Source organism: Cynoglossus semilaevis, chromosome 7 (genome assembly GCF_000523025.1).
Source record: "Cynoglossus semilaevis isolate Cse_v1.0 chromosome 7, Cse_v1.0, whole genome shotgun sequence".
In the NCBI taxonomy this organism is placed as follows: domain Eukaryota; kingdom Metazoa; phylum Chordata; class Actinopteri; order Pleuronectiformes; family Cynoglossidae; genus Cynoglossus; species Cynoglossus semilaevis.
The window spans coordinates 10,626,995-10,646,875 of NC_024313.1; the positions used below are offsets into that span (position 1 = coordinate 10,626,995).

A 19,881-nucleotide genomic window follows, 5' to 3' on the forward strand; every position below is an offset into this window, starting at 1 on the left:
GGTCGAGCTCGAGGCAACGCTCTGTAATGACGGGGTGTGCCGAGAATTTGAATTAGCTCGCCGTTAGTTTGAAGAAAGAGTGAGTCGGGTTAGAGAGAGGAGCCATTTTGTCCCGACTGTTTAAGAGAAAAGAAAGAGCGTTTAACAGGAGTCACACGGGAGGATAGCCTATTTTTCTGCTTACTTTTCTCATGCGGTAGAAAAGGAAAAACTGTTGGAGTCGGGATAAATAGACATATTGGACACGTCTACTGACACGTTATTTGGGTGGTGTTTAGCCAACTAGCTCTCCGAAGCTAATCAACCAATCCCAGATTGTTAGCTGTTAACAGTCCAGTGGATTCTGGGCGGTTGGTCAGATTGTGTTGGAGCTGGCTTGAGACTTCACCCACGCACGCAAGGTTGTCACTTTTTGTTGAAAAATAATCACACACACACGCTGTTCTTCAATGGCGAAGAAAACGTACGACTTGCTGTTCAAGCTTCTTCTGATCGGAGACTCGGGCGTGGGGAAAACCTGTGTGCTGTTCCGCTTCTCGGATGACGCCTTCAACACAACCTTCATCTCCACAATAGGTAAGAAAAGTAGACAGTGCTGTGTCAGTATAAAAAACTTGTTGTTTTGACAACTCGGAAACAGGACAGACAGCTGCCCTTCAGGCTGGACTTGGCAGGTTCAGTTAGCCTGTACGGGCTATCAGCTATCGGCATGCACCGCCTCTCCAGGCCTTAGCCGGGAGGCTATGAGGTGTTTCTTTACCAGCCCATGGCTAAATCAGATGTCAACCGCTTTCTCCAGAGTCTGGCGCTTTGATTACAACAACGTCTTATAGTGGTGGTTACAGAATGCCAATAATGTCAGGTTGGACCGGTTTGCTCACAAGGAGAATCATTGTCATGACAGTTGACCCAGTAGCTGTGAAGCTAACGGGGCTAAATGTAGCTTCAGAAGGAGCCCTGTCACAGGGCCCTGTTGGGAATACACCAACAAAAGTGTTTCTACTTAAAATTGTGATCATAATCAGAGACTATTTCATGCTCACTGGGTTAGTTAACGTACCATAGCGTTTTGGTTTTCGGACAAATTATAAGCCTCTTTAAAGTCATTGTTTTGGTTTTCGGACAAATTATAAGCCTAGGACTTTAAAGTCCGTTGAATACCTCTAAAAGTGTGAACTTAAACTTTCTTTAAGTCAATTTCGGTTTTTATTCAGTAACTGCTTTTACCACTGCCACAGAGACTGTTCTCCGCATTAACGTCACTGAGTCTCATCTAAGAACACTTACAGCCATTATGGAGAGATAATGTGTTGTACAGTTGCAGTGGTAGGGTGATTAATTGATTAGTCCTCTGAAAGAACATTTATAGTTTCTTCATTGTATGCAATTTCTAATCATAGCTCACCCAGTCATTTTGAGCACTTTGTGTTTAATAATTTCAAAATCTGCAGTGAATGTAAGTTCTAAATGCCACTGTAGGCAGTGTAACATTACCAGTATCTATGGTTGGTACTCGCATACAGAAGGAAATACTTATATAAAGCTAATACACTTAATAATTTTCCATTAATGCTTAGCGAACAACCATAAACAATTCATCATGGTGGCATCATCTGTCCCCCCTTTTCACCCTGTGTCCTCTCCGCATGCGTCCATCATCATGCTCACATGAGTCAAGTGTCAAGCTATGTGAAATCCCTGCACAGTCCATGTCACGGCTCCATTTACCCCTGTTGCTTAAGATCAGCCCTGAGTAATAAAGTAATATTAGATGAGGTTTGCTCAACCTACTTATGCTTCCGTGCTGGGTTGTTAAAAACTCAAGTATGGACATACAAACTCTCTTGATTCTCTGGCAACAACATGCAAGCATAATGGCAATAGTGTTCCCATAGGCATGCAGTCTAGCTTGGATGTTTAGGTACAACCCTAAACTATGAGCTGGGTTGCGGAGCTTGTTGATACATGCCGATATTGGCGTGTTTGTATTTGTTATTGTCACTGTTTTGGCCTTGCTTTGTCTGGTAATCAGTCTATTATCTTTGTAATATTGCTTCCTTCCTGAATTCCTATACTCCATCCTGTTGTCAACAGAGGCACACCACAGAAGCACTTTCTGCTCAGTGAACAAGATATGATGTTGGTGAGATGCAGAACGTCATACTAGGTGACATTTGCCCCTTGCAGTGACTTTTACATTGGAGTGTAAAAACAAAAGGGAAAGAATGATACACTGGAAGTCACATTGTTACACCCCTCCGAAAAGTGGCTGGAAAGAAGCAACACCTTAAAAAGTACATTATGGTGTTATTCAATCACAAGATCATCTCTTGTCTTGTTTTCATATCTGCACTCTGAGAGAAATCCGAAAGAGAGTTCAAGCAGAGTATAGTCCAGTATATGGGATCGGTCATAATTTGTAATGTAATAACTGGATGTCTCTTGGACAGCAGACCATTGTTACTGCTTTTGTTCTCCACCAAAATGTGGTTATTCTTCAGCCGTGGCAGGTTATAAATTAATATGAATCTTTCTACATTCTGTTGCTTAATATTATGGCCCGAGGCAACTGTACACTAACTTTTATTTACATGTCAGACATAAGTAAATATTAAAGGAGACTGACATTTCTGTTGGCATTGATGGGAATTTTCTGTACTTTGCAAATGCTTAGGTCCAAACACACATTGAGCAGAATTAAAATAATGTTGAACTAAAGTGTACTTAAAGTGTGTAAACCTGACATTACATAAATTGATGTGTCATTAGCCTCATTCTTCTTCTCCTTACTCTTTCGGTCACTGGTAAATCTGGACTATCCCTGGTTTATAAACTTTCTGTGGTGGGGAAAAAAACTCAGTTTCAGTTCTTGCAAAACAAAGATTTATAGAAGTATGTCGTGACTTGTGGTTTCTTATTTCTGAGTTGGCGTTATTATAGGATGTGTGGTTTCTAATAGCTGTGTAATTACTGGACGTCGTAAAGCTGTTAAGAAAAATGATCACTGAGTGCTGTGAGGCTGCATGTACTGAATAGAAAGTGGTTAACGAGAAATAAAAAAGAAATGAGTATTCTTGAAATGAAATCTTCTGAGTCAAACTTTCAGCTCAAACTGCTGACAGAACAGTTCAACAAAACGGATGCACGATATGTTACAATAAGACAACAGTCTGTTAGAGGGAGGAGATATTTGATTTCATAGTGTGTACAGTTCATGTTTTTTTTTGCAGATCTATCTTTCATCTGTCCTTGCAGTCAAGAAAGGACAGCATGAACTTCTTCTACATGTCACCTGTATGACTGGACCTGCTCTGGGACACTTTAGCCAAACTAAGCCCAGACAGTCTGAGGGGAGACAGGGTTAAATAAGAGGCAGCAGAACCAGGGCACTTTAAAGACGAAGTGTGTCTGACACAGTACTCATACCTTTGGAGACACAGATGCACAGCTGCTTCTCAAAATACTCATGCTGGAAATCCCCCCCCCCGACCCCCTTCTATCCTTCAACTCTAATCAGTCACTCATCCTCATTTCCAATCCTTCCCAATTTCCCTTTCTGTGCACACACAAACCCCTTCGTCTCTCAGAAGTTATGCATATTAAGACCGGCTGAGTATGCATGAAGATGCAGTCTGAAATGCCTCTCGACAGCACGTCAGGAATCCTGCGTGGAAACTGGTAGAGGGATACTGTGGGATTCATTTCTGTGGAAGGAATGGCTCCTTTTTGGACTTGTGTTGTGCATTAGACTGTAATAAAAAGTCTCTCTTGCTTTTTGGAAACGTTGCCCACTCTAGCAATTGTCAGTTTGATATTCTGTGATTGTGAAACACTGCTGTTCTCTGGACAACCTGCCAATGCAACCCACCAGGGAAAAGCCTGTGTTTTTATGACTCACCAATATTTACACAGAATCCACCCTCACCCAAAGTTTCTAGTTTAGTTGTAATTACTGGCAACAAAGGTCATGTTTTGGTTTGAAAACAGTCATAAGCAAGACTGTTTGTAATTTGCAAAAGCCTCCATAACTGCCCTCCCTTTTCCTCCACGTCCCTCTGTCCTTCTATCCATTATACCTCTTCCTTCCTCCCTCCCTCTCTCTGGGGTGTGAATAATATTTAGTGAGTCATACTTTGGCAACCAGGTCCTTCATTATTCTGTGACCCTGCCCCACCTAGAGCACAGCTGTTTCTCCGTCTTTTTCACCGAGCGCCGGGTCTGAGCGGGGCAGTTCTGACAGCTCAGCGTTCAACAGGAAGATGTTACTCAATGTCCAAAGGCGGAAAAAAAACGTAGTGAATCAGTGCTGACAGGCCTCACAGCAAACAGTCCACATAAAGAACTGGATTGTTGTGGCAAACAACAAACTCCTTTACAAGAGACAATCCTTAGACGGAAATTGAGTAAAAAAGAAAGGAAAAAAATATATATATCAAACTGCACTTGATATGATGTTCCAGTTTACAAAGCCTCAGATAAAATTAAGTAAAATAAAATGTCAGCATAAAAAAAACTTCCTCAGACTTTCAGATGCATCATTGTATCCTTAATAATTTATTCCAAAATCCAATGAATAGAGAAATTGAGAATAATGCCTCCATGGTTTTCCACAACTGAACAGATGGCTGTTATTATAGAGCATTCTGAAACAAACACATGGGAAAAAATGCTTTCCCTCAAAAACTCAGTCTTTGTACCAACCATGTCAGACATGATTCATTCATGTCAAACTTCACAGTATCAGGTTTCCCACAGTCTTCTTTGGAGCATTTTTCTTTTATATTATTTCATTATGACGTGTGTAAACGTGTTCTCACTTTTCATGCCGTAGCCTGGTTTTTCTCTCCGTCTCTGGCCTTGTTCCTTCCTGCTTGTGTGTGCACAGACTTATTGTTATCCAGCTGCTCATCCCATAACTCTCAGCTGATAGGCTCAAGGTCCGGGCATGACACTGCAGAACGAGGAAGTGAAAGAGATGATGGAAACAGCTGGGCTCGCTTTCCATTTTCCTTCTCTGTAGAAACAGCTCGGGCTTTTTCTCTTTCCTTGTTGTTGTTGTTGTCATCTTTATTATTCCTGTTGCCAGGTTTTCTTTTTTTTAATTAATTTTTATAGGTCAGAGCAAAAATTTCTAGGCCTATACTTTTTTTTTTAAAGCTGTTTGTACTGATGTTCGTGTTTTGTCTTGCAGGAATAGACTTCAAGATCAAAACTGTCGAATTGCAAGGAAAAAAGATCAAACTACAGATATGGTAAGAATTTATTTATCTTATTATTTTTTCCCCTCGGGTTGTGTATTATCTGCAATGGTTGGATGACGGCAGATCTTTCCGGACAGAAAGTTATTATATTTTAGGTACTTGCCAGACAGACATGTGACAGACACGGTTCACCTGAGGAGGATTATAAAGTGTGTAAACCTGGTTCAACCTGATGGACTTCAGTTGTTAAACAGGCTTTGTGAAACCCAGTGCATAAAAGAAAATGGTCCCTTCTGGTGTCCACAAGTCACAGGCTTTGATGAACCTATGTCTCTATAACTGCCTCTGTTGGCAAGCAGTGGAATTGCATTCGACTTTCTATCATCAGATGATTCATTTTGTATGATCTGTTGTAGTTGGAGGTTTAAGAGAATTAAACAACAAATCAGTCACTGAGTGGTTGTCCCCTGTTAACAAATCACTGGATGCTGGGTTTAAAAAAAAAAACAACCGCAACTGACAAGAAGGATACACACAAGAAGAACAATCTGTCTGAAATGTTTGTTGTTTGTTATTTTGTTTTTTAGGGACACAGCAGGTCAGGAACGGTTCCACACAATCACCACCTCCTACTACAGAGGAGCCATGGGCATCATGCTGGTCTATGATATCACCAACGCCAAGAGCTTTGAAAACATCAGCAAATGGCTGCGCAACATTGACGAGGTGAAAAAGGATGCTGATTTAATTTGTGTCTAAATGGACAAAAACAAATTACAATATTGATCTATAACTTACTCTTTCACTGTCATCTTAAACCAGTCTGTTACAGAGTAGTTACGGAGCTAAATCCGATAAATGTAACATTTACATTTGCCTTAGATACCTGTCGTTATGTTCCAGGGCTAGTTTGACTATCAGACCAGACAAGCTGCCTGTGACATATGGATGGTTTGTTCTGCCGCTGAGTGCTACCCTGTGTGACGTAGATGTCTCTCTGTGGGTGATGATGAGTGGTCACTTCAATATCTTCCTTTCTGTGGCGCTATTCAACACCCCGGCCATTTAATCCAGTTGGAACACAGTGGATTTTTACACCTGACCTCTGTTGTTACACCTATTACTCACTGATAAGGACTCTGTAGGAAGAGGAAACACTGCTTTTCCTGCAGACATGGCTCTTGGTATTGTTGAATATTAGCCCGTTGACAAAGAATGTGTTGGTTTTGGACTAGGTTTTTATATATGGTGGTTTCCAAGCTTTTCTGCAGAAACCCTTCTTGTAGTAAGGTGCCGCCCTTGTAAACTTTTAGCAGCGATCAAAGATTAACAAACTTCCTTTTCCCCTAATAAGAAATACCAAAGAAATAATCAATAGATGCACAAAGATACTCGTGTGAAATAGCTGTAAAAGTCAAGTTTGTTGTTGTAGAAGTCTGCTAATAATTTTCTTTTGTCTTTTTTTTCCCCCAGCATGCGAATGAGGACGTTGAAAGGATGCTGCTAGGCAACAAGTGTGACATGGAGGACAAGAGGGTCGTACCAAAAGCCAAGGGAGAGCAGGTAAGATGGAGCACAGAACCCCCGCATCAATGCACCTCTCAAATGTTCTGATTGGCTCAGTTGTTGCTGGCCGTTTTGCAACTGTGAAATCAGTGCATGGTCTTAACTGCAAAAATATCTCGTGATCGTAAAGTTTTCCTGCGTTTAACTCCGCTTCAGTGTCATCTCTTCACACTTGATGGCGTGTCATGTAGCACCAGCAGCGTTGTCAGCTTTGGCTTCATTCAATGTGATGAGATTATGATGTGAATGTGTGGCAGAAGAGAGAGAGAGGCATGAAGTCCTAGTGTTGTGACACACGGAGCACATGACTGATTCAATAGGGGAAAGCAGTATTATTAATGAAACTTTTTTTTTTTTTAATTAAAGCTCAGTAGTACAGAAGTTGCAGAGATAAAGAGAGAGACGGTGCATATTGTGTTGCTGTATTGTGTATGTTTGTGTGGATTCTGATTGGACAGTTTTGTTAGGCTTTCAGTGGGGACGGACTTTTATCTGTTTTCCCTGGAACTCAATTATCCAGTTTCACCAAAGCGGAAAAAGACAGTGTTTAATGTAGTGTTTACAACATTCGTAAATATCAAGTTAAGATGTGGAAAATGTTTAACTTTTTAACTGAGATTTTTTGGCACCTCGAACAACCAGAAAGCTGTTTCATTCTGTGACTCAGGAACAGGTCTGGTCCACTTTTCCCTGCTGTGTTTAGATTTTGTACATTCAGCTTAAAGTCTCTGTTTGCTCAGGCAGAACAAGTGAAAACATGAGTAGGTGACTCCTGGCTCATGTGCTGCCGTAAACTTGCCGTGACTAGTCGGGCTGCAGAATTAGCAACATAAGATACACATCTGAACGCGCGCACACACACATTTGACCAGAATGATGTGTGTTTGGGTTGGAAACGGTAGCGATACTTGATCCGTTTTTCCAGCACTCCGGCCACCAGTCACTTTTTATTTTTGGACGGAACCTTGTTAAAGTGTTTTTCCTTTGCTTGTCTTCCTAAACTCTCGACTCTTCTGTCTCTCCACAGATTGCGAGGGAGCACGGCATTAGGTTTTTTGAAACGAGTGCTAAGGCCAACATCAACATCGAGAAGGCGTTCCTCACGTTAGCAGAAGACATCCTCAAAAAGGTGCGTCTGGGTCAACAGTTCTGTCACCTTTTTAGAGCCACTTCTAATGGTCTGTGTAGAATTTCATGGAAACAAAACCACGTGGAGCATGAACCTGTGTGTCTGTGTCTATACGTTTTTTTTTGTTGATCATATTGAGATATATTCATTCTGCCTGAAAAATATCTGTCACATTTTCCAAATGTTTCTGGAAAATGCTAACTCTTCCCAAGTCCAGCACTGATCCAGAAACAGTTTGAATTGTATTCACTAAAAAAATGTTAATTTGAACTTTTTGGTGTAAAGAGAATTTATCAAAATGGACCTGCTGATATTCCGTTTTGCCAATCACATCTACGTTCACGTCAAATCACAAAATAACGTCACTTCTCTCTGTTCCGTCCTCTGCAGACACCCGTAAAAGAGCCCAACAGTGAAAACGTCGACATCAGCAGCGGAGGCGGAGTCACAGGATGGAAGAGCAAGTGCTGCAGTTGAACGACTGTTTAACTCGTACTAAAGCACACACACACTTACACTCTCTCTCACTCTCTCTCTGTCTCTCTCTCGATCTCTTACTCTCTTCCTCTTTCTCTCTTTTTCTCTAACTGCTAACTCTCTCTCGCCCTCTAACCCATCTCATAAGTTTTCCTTGCACACTGACACACTGTCTCTTTTATCAGAAGAAAACAATAAAACACTTCACCTGTTTATCCTCCTCCACCAAGTCCACCCTCCTCCCTATGTCCATGTTTTTCTTTCTCCATCAAATCATTTAATTTCAAATAAAATACCGAAATTCACGTTTTGTTGTATGTTTTAAAGGCTGTCAAACAAAAAGCGTGAAAAATACAAAAGATCATGTTTTTATTATATCCTTTGCCTGGACTTCATCCACCCTTAAGCCTCCAGCTCCCTCCCATCCTCCCTCCCTCCCTCCTAACCCATACCACTCACCTTCAGCCAGAGGTTATAAAAGTTAAAATTGAAAAAAAAAGGAGATAAATTTAGGATTAACATTTTGTACATTCTGTGAGGTTTCTGTTTGTCTAACCATCTTCAGCCATTTAACAATTTGTTACCGAGTGACAGAGGCGTGGCCAGCTCCTTTTGTATGTGGGGTTTATTTTGTCCTGTGCCTTATATGGAAGACAGGGGCGGGGGCTGTGTGGTGGGCGGAGCCACATCCACCCTAAGGAAATCACACTTTATTAATCTGTCGGTTGGGGTCCGTTCCATCAAAGATGCCGAAAGCCGAAGCAGAAACGTTTGAATTTCTCCTCCAGCCAAGAGAACGGCATTATATTAATGTTTAATTTTGTCTGTATGATTTATGTTACCTTTATGATTTGTTTTTTTTCTTTTCTTTTCCCTATTTTTTTTTTTTTTTTTTCCTGCATGCGGATTTCTTTGGGTTGGAAGCGTTTCTGTAACGTTGTTGTAACCTTTGCCACTGGGTAACTGTGGGAGGGAGGTACAGAAGTTCTCTTTGGAAATTCAAACAATTTTGCAGATCCATTAAAAAATAAGCTTGTTTAAGTTAAATTGTTTGTGATCAATGTTGTCACATGTGTGTTAAGTGTCATGGTTTCTTCAGCTGTGCTGGGTTTTTAAACACTCAAAGCAGCGACAAAGGCTGGTTTTGCCCATTCAACAAGAAATATTTGGTCAATAAACTTAATTAACTTAATTTTTATGCATGGAGGATATTAGTTAGTTTTCCATTGAATATTTTTAGATTAACATTCAAATTTAATTGCTTATGGAATGTCAATAGAACATTTGGTTTGATGCACAAAGTGGTATCAATGTTTGATAAAACTTTAGCTGGTTGTTTTTAATGTCTACGCTGCATCTCCGATAGAGGGCGCCAGAGCACTTAGAGTTTGATACCGGTATGGAAGTCACGTGAGCAATGTAAATCAACTGACTTACACGAGAAGGCTTTGATTTATTATTCATGGACAGTTATTAGAGAATTAGTCATAAATAGAAGAATAAAACATCGACATGATTTATCTAAATTGTCTAAATTCGTCACCACCAGCGATATATAACCACTTGAGATTTTTCAACGTTGTCGGTGAAAACGAGTTGGCCAGAAATCGTGTGCCGTAACAATTTGATTCCTGCTACTAGACCTTACCAATCCCAGAATGCAGTGCGGACACACGGCGGGAAAAATAAAACCAGAAACTGCGACTCCGATGGATACTAATTGATGTAAGTATTATTATTATTAAAATAATTATTTTACAAATTAAACGAGTTGGCCAGAAATGGTGTGCCGCAACAATTTGATTCCTGCTACTAGACCTTACCAATCCCAGAATGCAGTGCGGACACACGGCGGGAAAAATAAAACCAGAAACTGCGGCTCCGATGGATACTAATTGATGTAAGTATTATTATTATTAAAATAATTATTTTACAAATTATATTTACAATTAACATATAATTGGAAGTTAACATGACATCACATTAGACGAAGTTAGTTTAGTAATTAGTCGTGAAAGGTGACAGGCAATTTACGAGTATGGCGTTGGCGTCTACCTTTACAACAGCGTTTTGCTTCCGGTGGTTTTGCGTCCAAAACGGTTAGATATTTGTGCATACATAGTAGACCAATTAATAAATGATAGTTCGTGAATAATATTCATCTTTAATCTTTATGGCTTTATCCAATTGTAGTTTTAAACTCTTGTATTTTAGTTCCTGTTTCTGGGTCATTATGTCCGTTTATTCTTTGGTGCCCTCGTGTGGTAACTTGCAGGAACATTAGCCTGGAAAAGGTGATGATAGACCTAATCGAATTAAAAAACATGCGTCACGATGTGTCAACATTAGTAGACAAACTAAATAAGTGTTAATATTTGATACATTATTTGAAGAGGCAAAAAATCTCAACAAAACGAGGCTTGTCCAGATGTTCTTTACATTCTTTATTAAATCCCCCTCTTTCCCGTTTCCCCAGAGAAAATAATGTACACAAAAATAAAAACTCTCACTCAACAACGAAAACACAAAAACCAGTGCAGAATGCCAGTGGTCACTGTTACGTCCAGAGAAACTACATTCAAAGAATTTTTTTCCCATATCTTTATGACAAATTACAGCGGGTTACAGAAATCCTGATGATGGATATTTTACAAAAGAGCAGCATTTCTTCCTACCGACAGTCCATTTTTTTATTTTAGTGTTTTTACTTTTATAGAGACATACAATTATATGTAGTGTAGCTGCAGTTTCTCAAAGGTTTAGTATAAAAATACATTAGGAGAGAAAAAAGCTTCTACATGATAGTCATGTTAAGTCCCATGATAAATTGTTTGTTTCTGCTTTAAAATAAAGTGGAAATAACACCAATGTAGTGCTTTGGTTTTGAGGTGAAAGAGATGGGTACTGTTCACATTTGATTTTAACAGTACCTTAAAAGAAGTTCTGATGCCCAAAAGGTAACATTTGAGAACACTGTACGCTGTTTCCGGGCCTCTGCAGTGAAAACAAAAATAGTTCCTAGTGCTGCAGAAAAACACGACTTAGGGTATGGATATTTGGCAACTACTTCCTTGTGCTCTGGACCTACCATTACCAACCAAAGTTGGTACTGTTAAGTACCAGGTTGAGTACCCATCTCTAAGAACAAAATGTGTCAGAAAATGAAAGGAGCTTTAAAATACCTTATAAATGTCCTGTGAGCAAGTGTTTTCTAAGTGTAAAGAGACAGAACTACAAAACATTCATGGCAGCAGCAGCGACACTGACCAGGGCCTGCCCTAAAGAAAAAAGAAAAGAATAAAAAAAAAACAAAAAAAAAAACAGACAGGAAAGAGAAATCTATTTACATCAAGTGTCATGTGTACAACTTAAATTATAAATACATTTTAGGTATAAATTAGAAAAATAAAAACAGCAAAATCTACTGTAGTCCAATCAAACTAAGTCTACTTTTAAAATGCCAGTCTGATTATTTTAACTCTCTGTATATTTGGTAACAAAAAAAAAAGATCAAAAGGCACAACAATCAATTACAACCATTTAAAACCCTATGTCACAAACTAAATCCCCCATCACTGACATTAGAATATAAATTAAGATTTTAAAAAAAATCCAGCATCTATACTTTACATTACTGCTTACAGTCTTAAAAATAAAAAATAAGGCTTTGTTTAAAGGGTCTGTGTGACATCATCAAGGAGAGTGACCCTGATTTATTATTTCCCATTAATGTTATCTAGGCAGCATTATTTCTCATACAGTAAAAGAACAACTTTGAGGTCAAATATAGAGACTTAAGGGTCTGTTATCAAAATAAATATTAAAAATGAAAAACCCTTCTGTTTTTAGGGGAAGGAATGTGTAGATCATTTATAGAAATCAGTAGGTGGCAGAAATGCAGCTAAAAGGATTACAGCTGCCATCATAGAACTATAAGACTATAAAAACTATTGGTCCATTATTATCCTAGGTGTTGACGCACTTAATTAAAATTCAAATCAAATTTGTTTCTGGTCTTAAGCTTTATATTGATGTATAAACAGAAGAGACGTTAAAATCCTCTCTAAAACCTCACTGCAAAGAAAAAGTGTTTTCCCACAATATAAAGTTGTGTCCTTAAATTTGATGGCGCTAAGTTATGTTTACTTTTAAAACAAAGGTCTGTTTACATGTTGAGTGTTAGACGCAATACGACAACAATACTTTCCTCTGTATGTACTGCTGCAGCGTCAAGCTTTTGAATGTGAATGGATGTGCAGTGTTAGTCCAGTGAAGTGGAAAGATGCAAACAGGCTGGAGAATGGATTAAAACACAGGAAAGCAAACAAAGTGTTTCTGGAGTAGAGATTCTTCTTCTAGGATCATCTAGTGCTGTATGCCCCTACCCTAGGTGCTTCTAAATAATATTGTCTCCTGTGGGCTTCCACAAACATGACTGAAAACTAAAGCCAAGAATCTGCCCTGTGATACGATTCTGCTTGGTAGGTGCTACATGGCCAAATGTTTACAGCAGAATGTTGGCTCCTTTCTGTCAGTTTAGACAAGCTTTGTTAGGTTTATGGTCTAGACTTATGGTCTACAGTCTACATAAATTTGGACAGTTCTGCTCCAAAAGACAAAAAGGAACCAGTAGTATAATTAACATTGCCTCATGTCTAACCATGATGACCAAGCAAGGCAGGATGTTAATATTAGAAACCAAAATAAGAAAAAGTTTCTAAATGCTGTACTGTTGTAGCCTCTCCACTGATGTGCACATTCTCGCACCCTAAAGACCTAAACAAACTGTTTACAGGCCACTCAGTGACCTCGGTGTCTACACGTAGACCAGTTCCCGGCCCTGAGCGGCTGAGCTGCCAGTTGCCTCCTGTGCTGGACTCTCCGTGTCCGCCTCGTCCTCGTTGTAGCCCTCCTCGTACTCAATGGGTTTGGGGCAGCTGTACGGGTGGCCGTTGTCGTCAAAGAAGCGCCGGAAGGTGAACTCGTAAAAAGCATGCTCTGGATGTTTGCCGTTGCGGAACCAGCCGTTGAGCGTGTCGTTGTGCTTGTCCTCGCCATCGCTGTCGCTGCTCCACATCTTTTCCGGATCCACCGGGTCAAAGTTGGAAGTGTCCGTGGAGTGGGCGATGGTGGGGATGTAGAGTGCAACCTGCTGCCTTATGTCACCGGAGAAGTCGATGGATTTGAAAAAAGGGTGTGCTTTGATTTCATCAGCACCGTTTTTGCCCAGGCGGTCCTCTGGGCCGCGGCACAGTTTGACAATGAGATCAGATGCCTCGGGGCTGAGCTTGGCTTGTGGGGGAATGTGCAGCGTGCTCTTCCAGTTTATCACCTGGTGTCGACACACACACACATAGACGGTATTAAGAAACAATGAACCCTGTGGACGCATAACATTTCACTGCAAGTGCCAAACATACCTTCAGCTGCGTCTCCAGGGGTGTGGTGGCTAAGAAGGGAGGCTGTCCCACAACCATTTCATACAGGATGACACCAACGCTCCACCAATCACAATGCTGCGTGTATCCTGACAAGGCAAGATTGTAAAAAAAATATGTTAACATAACTGCAAATTCCTGACAAGGCAAGATTGTAAAAAAAAGGTCAAAAATATGTTCTTTCTTTTAACTTTAAAACTAGCATTAATAAGAGTTTACGAATTGTCACTGACCTGTTCGGAGCAGAACTTCAGGTGCGATGTAGTTGGGCGTTCCCACCAGTGAATGGGCCAGACATCGCTGGTGCTGACGGGCCTTTCTCCTCTCCAGAGGTTTTAGGCGATCTGTGCAGCGACAGTTAGCTGGATCTTCCCATTCTTTACTGAAGTCCATGCTGTCCTGCCTCACATGGTCTCCTGGAGACAAAAAAAACACCACAATTGTTCATGAAAAACTGATTAAATCCTCTAAGACCAACATCAATAACAAGCTGCAGTATAACATGTTCAGTAACACTAACCACTCTGGTAATACTTGGAGTCATGTGTCCAGCGGAAGCCGGTACACAGCCCAAAGTCGGTGAGCTTTATGTGTCCATCTCGATCAATGAGGATGTTGTCGGGTTTGATGTCCCTGTGGATGAAGCCCATCCTGTGGACACTCTCCACGGCACAAGTGAGCTCCGCTATGTAAAACTGCGCCAGCTCCTCTTTGAAGATGCCAAGGCGGATGAGGAGGCTCATCATGTCTCCCCCAGGAATGTACTCCATGACGAAGTACAGGTTGTCCTTGTCTTGGAAGGAGTAGTAGAGACGCACCACCCACTCATTGTCAGCTTCAGCCAGGATGTCCCTCTCCGCCTTCACGTGGGCCACCTGGTTCCTCAGCAGGACATCTTTTTTGCGCAGAGTTTTCATGGCGTATAGCGCCCCCGTGTCCTCTTTCCTGGCCAAACACACCTCGCCGAATGCGCCAATGCCAAGTGTCTTGATCCGTTTGAACATGGACTTGTCCATCTTGGCTCTCTTTAACCGGATATAGTTGGACTCTTTCTGACAGAGCATCATACGCATCTGCTCCTGGGCATCTGAAGTCAGACCCACCTGAGCACAGGGGAAAGTCAGTAACATTGTTAGGGACAAATTACTGTGCAGCAAGGACACACAGTGATGGTTAGACACAAGACGGCATTAGAAGAGTAAACAAGCAAATAAAACCGGATGCAAAAACATGACTCAGATTGTTTCTTTTGTGTCTTTGTGTCATGTTTAGTGTAAAACAAGAATGCAGGAATTTTAAGGGGAGGTGACATTTATGGCATGCATTTTTCTCAGCCCCAGGAGAAACACAGATACAAGATGACAAACGGCAGACTCTAGACGACAGCTTACTTGAGTGACTGATGTGTGTGTGGGAAAATCTGTGCCACAGGCCAACAGACACACTATTACCTTTTTAGGCCAGCTTTAAGTGAGAGCAAGGAAAGACCGGAAAAGAAAAAGAATAGCTCAGAAAAGGGAATTTCAAGATGAAAACAGTTTACGTACAGAATAGTTGAGGAGAAAAAAGTTGAGAAATAGTTTAAAGTTTAAGAAAGTGGTTTTTCTGTGAAATGTGAGAAATAGTTTAAAGTTTAAGAAAGTGGGTTTTCTGTGAAATTTGGTATTGACTTCTCACCCTTTGCATCTCACATTCCAGCTGCTTCCTCCTCCTGATTCTCATCTGATGATTCTTCAGAATGTTCTCCACGTGCTGCTCCATGAAGAACTTGAAGGCCTGGGGCGAGTACAGAGCGACTCTGCCAGACTCTCCCCTTCGTTCCTCATCTTTCGTGTTACGTCGGACAGGCACAGGTGACGTTGTGATCTGTTTGTTCTCCTTTTCTGGGGCTGTGGAACCTTTAGGGGTTTCTGTCGTTTTATCCCTGGAGCTGTCACCGCCTCCGCCGCTGCCGCTCTCATCCTCGGCAGCATCCTCCCTGCCAGGGGTGATCTTATTGCTGCCTGGATCGTACGCTGGAGGAAAGGAGGCGGCAGCTGTCTGCTGAAGGAGGTGTTTAGGGTAAGGTGGGGGTGGGCCCTGGTAGCTGGGTACTTCCACTGTAGGCATCTGGGAAACAGGAGCTGGGGGTTCTGGGTAGGCAGGTGCAGCTGGAGGTGGTGGAGCCTGCTGTACCCACGGAGGGTGTGTGGGTGCAACGGCGGTGTGCAGCTCAGGTTTGTGAACACGCATGCTTTTGACTGGCTGCAGGATGGGAGCCTGGGTGATGGCGGTGACTGTAGTGGCAGAGGGCTGGGAGCTGGCAGGGTGCGGCGCTCGGCCGTTCAGCTGATGGTTGTTGAATGAGTTCGATCGGACGGCCGGCATGTTGTGCTGCCACGATGGGGACAGATCCTGATTGTTGCTGTTCCCGGAGTTTGACTGTTGCTGGCTAGAGACCAGAGTGGGCTGTGACCAGGGCTGAGGTGGAGCTACGTTGCACAAGTCAAGGTTGTGACTGTTCCTGTTGGGTACCAGCATAGACTGAGGGATGTTTGCACCATTCATGTAAGAGGTAGAGGGTGTAGGTCCGCCTGTTTGTAACTGCTGATCGGTGGGGCTATGGCGGCTGCTTTGGTTAACTGGGTATGGAGGTGGGGGTTGACGACTGCCTCCCGTCATGTAGTCTGGCTGTGGGGAGCCGTTTTGAGACCAGCTGGAGGGAAAGTTGAACTTATTTCCTCCAGAACTTTGCATGATGATGGGTTGGTGACCTACAGACACAGGACTAATTCCACGCTGGTTCTGGGAGGCTCCAGTAGTATACCCATCAGGCCAGGCTCCCTGGGGGACTGGAGAGATGCGGGGCACCAGGTAATCCATGTTTCCAGAGTAACGCTTTGTGGATGGGTTGTTGTCCCAGGACGACGCCGGAGCCATTGCGCCACGATTTGGTGGCGGGGTCACGCTGCGCACTTGAGGTGGCAGTGGAGGGTTGACTCTCTGGCTGTTGGCAGGGTGTCCCTGAGGGAAGGCAGGAGGAGGCCCAGGACTGTCAGAACGATACATAATTCCATCTACCATCATTGGAGCATGTCGAGGAGCCAAAGACTCTTTAGAGCCTTTCCAGCTCGGTCTCCTCAGTACAGGCTGTTGCATAAGGGAAGCACCTGTAGACAAAAAAATATAATTAGGGTAAATGATCAGGGTTTTTTAAAGATGAGGTTAAAATTAGTTTGGCCAAATGTTTACCACCCAAAATGGTATAGATATTAACATATTTGCCTTTAAACACTAAAGACCTGGACTACAAACAATAACAACACAAACATTAAAATAGTGAGATTACATATTTGAAAAAAAATATTTTTGAGACACTTTATTGAAAGTCTCTACAATTCAATGTGGAGTAATATCAACCTCATTGGACTGAACCAAAACCCAAGTTTAAATTAAGCCTAAAATTAAAATAAATCAAATGCTAGCACCTTTTTTAAGGTCATAACTCTTGGCCAAACCCGTATTATACATATTATATTAATTTTGTTTTCAACTCTGTCACCCCGGCCACACCCTACAATCGTTGCCAACATTAAATGTGAAGACTGTGGCCATGATTTCCACGTTATCTTTTTCTTGTGACTCATTCTTTTTTGTCTAAGGACATATTGTTACGTCGTTACGCCAATGTCCTAAATTCTGTGAACAATATCAAGTGTGAAAGCAACTGAGATAAAAGATGAATGGCAGCAGAAGCAGTTGTTCCCTGGGGAAATGTTCCTTTTTTTCGTACCTGGGGCTTTCAGGCCTGCTGCGTTGGGGTTGGTGACAGCCATCTGTTCCCTCAAAGAGTCTGGGTAGGTCACCTTTCCCATGTAGTCTAATGTTAAACCTGGATTGCGACTGTTGCTCGGCTGAGGAAAAAAAAAAAAATACTGTACTGTTTAGAAAGAGTGAAGCTGTGAGTTATGAAGAAAAACACCATACTACTCAACAAAGGGCTCTTTATTAGAATTAATAAAAATTGATAAACTCCAGTAAAACCAGGTTAATTCTCTATAAATTGTGATAACTGCTCTACTATTAATCTCATGCCGGTTTTGCACACACTAGCTCAAAACAACAGCAAAAAAACTTAATCTCATGCCGGTTTTGCACACACTCAAAACAACAAAACAAAACACTTGTGTTCTTAGGTGTACAGGCTCGTCATTCCACTTTTCATACCTGTCATTTCCTAAAAAATTCCCTCTGAAACAATGTGCGCCGTGTGATTATGTTTCATTACACAGTTATGTACAGAATGCTATTACTCCATAATCTCGCACAAGAACCTGTCTTGGAGATACATAAACACACAAGAAAACACTCCTCACCTCCTCAAACCCTGCACATGGAGGTTCCAGTGACATGTGTTTGTTCATCTCCGAGGCTGAAGTGTTGGGTTCATTGGCAAAAGGCATCAGGGATTTACGGATCTCCTGTAAGGCCTTATGGTATGGGTTTTTGGGGTTAATGCACCGCCCCTGTTGCCTGGGATCCTCGGGAGGCATCTTTCCTGCTCCACCTGTATCTACTTTAGGTGGTTCAGAGGGTTTGGATAAGTTGCGCAGGCTGTTTCGTATTTCCTGCAGCATTTGCTGGCTGTTGCCGCTGTAGTTGCTGGCAGGGAACGTCTTGGGCCTCATCTGTCTGTATCCTTCGGGCTTCTCTCCCCTCTTCATGAAAAAGCATGTATGGGGACGATGAAGGGGGGAAAAGAAGTTGTCACCTTCACGTCCAGGGCTGGGGAAATGCGAGTGGTGGTTTGTTTTCACATTTGCATTCCTCTAAAAGTGAAGGCAGAAAACAAATAAGAGATGCATAAGATTCCTGAGAACATGTCATGTTACCCAACAGGTTGGGCAAACGCAATGCATAAAGTATTTATGAGTAAGTTGTTATTGAAATTAATTATTCCCTGATGATCAGTGCCGCAACTAACTAACTGCGTTTTGAGGGTTGATTAATTAGATGCTAATTGAGACAATTTCCCAGCCTGAGAAAGACATCCAATTGTACACTCGTCATCAGGTTTTTACAAGAAATGGAATAAAAGTTTAGAAAGTGAAAATTTAATAAAGTAGCCAAAATATTGAAAGCTAATAACTGATAACAGAATGTCAACAATCAAGTTTCTATCAAGCAGATGATCAGGATTTATGTCAAAAGTAACAACAGCAGATAATATAAGATGGTTCACATTAAATAAACAACTTTAAAAGTTGTATATGTGACATATTTTTCTTGCGCAGTAATATTTCTAGTGGTCGTATATTGAGTACTTAAAATTTAATAAATATGTCAATGAAATAATGTAGATTCCTTTCGCTTGTTAGCATCGTTAGCATTGTCCGCGAACATATCGCTCCTGTAATACTACTCCCACTACGTCGAGAACACCAATAATTGGTTTATGCTGTTTCACATTCGAACATTGCTAATATTTAGCGTAAAAACGATGTGTATCGCTGTATTACTCTCTGCGTGAAATCTGATAGCGCAGCTGTTTTCTCAGCGGCCCTGTGGCTGTGTTAAAGGCATCCATTTGCTGCTGCTATCGACGCTAATTCAACAACAGAATTAGCCACGATAGCTCGTTAGCTGTTTGACAACTCACCCTGGTGTATAGGCTCCGCTTCCCTGACCGCTGATCTTAATTGTGACCACAAAATAGCCCTTGTTTCCCGATCTTTTGTAATCGGCGCCGTCGACGCGAGTTCGACACTAAATATGTCCTGGTTGTGCCGAGTTGTTTTGTTGCTAATCGTGGTAAATTCCTGGGATGTCTGAATGACAAGTAACAGTCAACAAGCTGGACTCAAGCACGGCCGAACTGTTATTTCACAATAAAATACTGCTTGACGTAGAACGTACATTTGACTTACAGGACATATCGCAATAACTGATTCAAAATAAATATTTGATTGACATACACTAGTACTTGTAAATATAATCGCCAGTAATACATTTCCACATTAAACCACCAAAGTATCGTAATATTATTTTAATTTTAAAAGAATACCGGAAATACTTTGTGGAAAACATCAGG

The 19,881-nt window shown here is 41.5% G+C and overlaps 2 protein-coding genes across 2 annotated transcripts; one reads left to right on the forward strand and one right to left on the reverse strand.

Moving 5' to 3' along the window:
• The first annotated feature begins 6 nt into the window (after window positions 1-6).
• rab10 (RAB10, member RAS oncogene family) lies at window positions 7-9,420 on the forward strand. Its single transcript, XM_008313326.3, has 6 exons — window positions 7-576; window positions 5,192-5,252; window positions 5,789-5,927; window positions 6,675-6,764; window positions 7,795-7,896; window positions 8,287-9,420. The coding sequence occupies exons 1-6, from the start codon at window positions 450-452 to the stop codon at window positions 8,371-8,373; spliced, it is 606 nt and encodes a 201-aa protein (XP_008311548.1). The 5' UTR covers window positions 7-449; the 3' UTR covers window positions 8,374-9,420.
• lats1 (large tumor suppressor kinase 1) lies at window positions 9,252-19,819 on the reverse strand. The gene is made up of 8 exons (XM_008313322.2): window positions 19,450-19,819; window positions 18,167-18,619; window positions 17,584-17,704; window positions 15,489-16,960; window positions 14,332-14,914; window positions 14,045-14,227; window positions 13,794-13,900; window positions 9,252-13,705 (listed from the first exon to the last, which is right to left on the reverse strand). The coding sequence occupies exons 2-8, from the start codon at window positions 18,512-18,514 to the stop codon at window positions 13,190-13,192; spliced, it is 3,330 nt and encodes a 1,109-aa protein (XP_008311544.1). The 5' UTR covers window positions 18,515-18,619; window positions 19,450-19,819; the 3' UTR covers window positions 9,252-13,189.
• Window positions 19,820-19,881: the final 62 nt, after the last annotated feature.

Excerpts from the sequence above, each read along its gene's own strand:
- rab10 (XM_008313326.3), top strand. The coding sequence starts at position 450 with ATGGCGAAGAAAACGTACGACTTGCTGTTCAAGCTTCTTCTGATCGGA. Across the intron at positions 5,253-5,788 it reads AAGATCAAACTACAGATATG|GGACACAGCAGGTCAGGAAC; the intron begins GTAAGAATTTAT and ends TTTGTTTTTTAG. Across the intron at positions 7,897-8,286 it reads CAGAAGACATCCTCAAAAAG|ACACCCGTAAAAGAGCCCAA; the intron begins GTGCGTCTGGGT and ends CGTCCTCTGCAG.
- lats1 (XM_008313322.2), bottom strand. The coding sequence starts at position 18,514 with ATGAAGAGGGGAGAGAAGCCCGAAGGATACAGACAGATGAGGCCCAAG. Across the intron at positions 16,961-17,583 it reads AGCAGGCCTGAAAGCCCCAG|GTGCTTCCCTTATGCAACAG; the intron begins GTACGAAAAAAA and ends TTTTGTCTACAG. Across the intron at positions 14,915-15,488 it reads TGGAATGTGAGATGCAAAGG|GTGGGTCTGACTTCAGATGC; the intron begins GTGAGAAGTCAA and ends CCCTGTGCTCAG.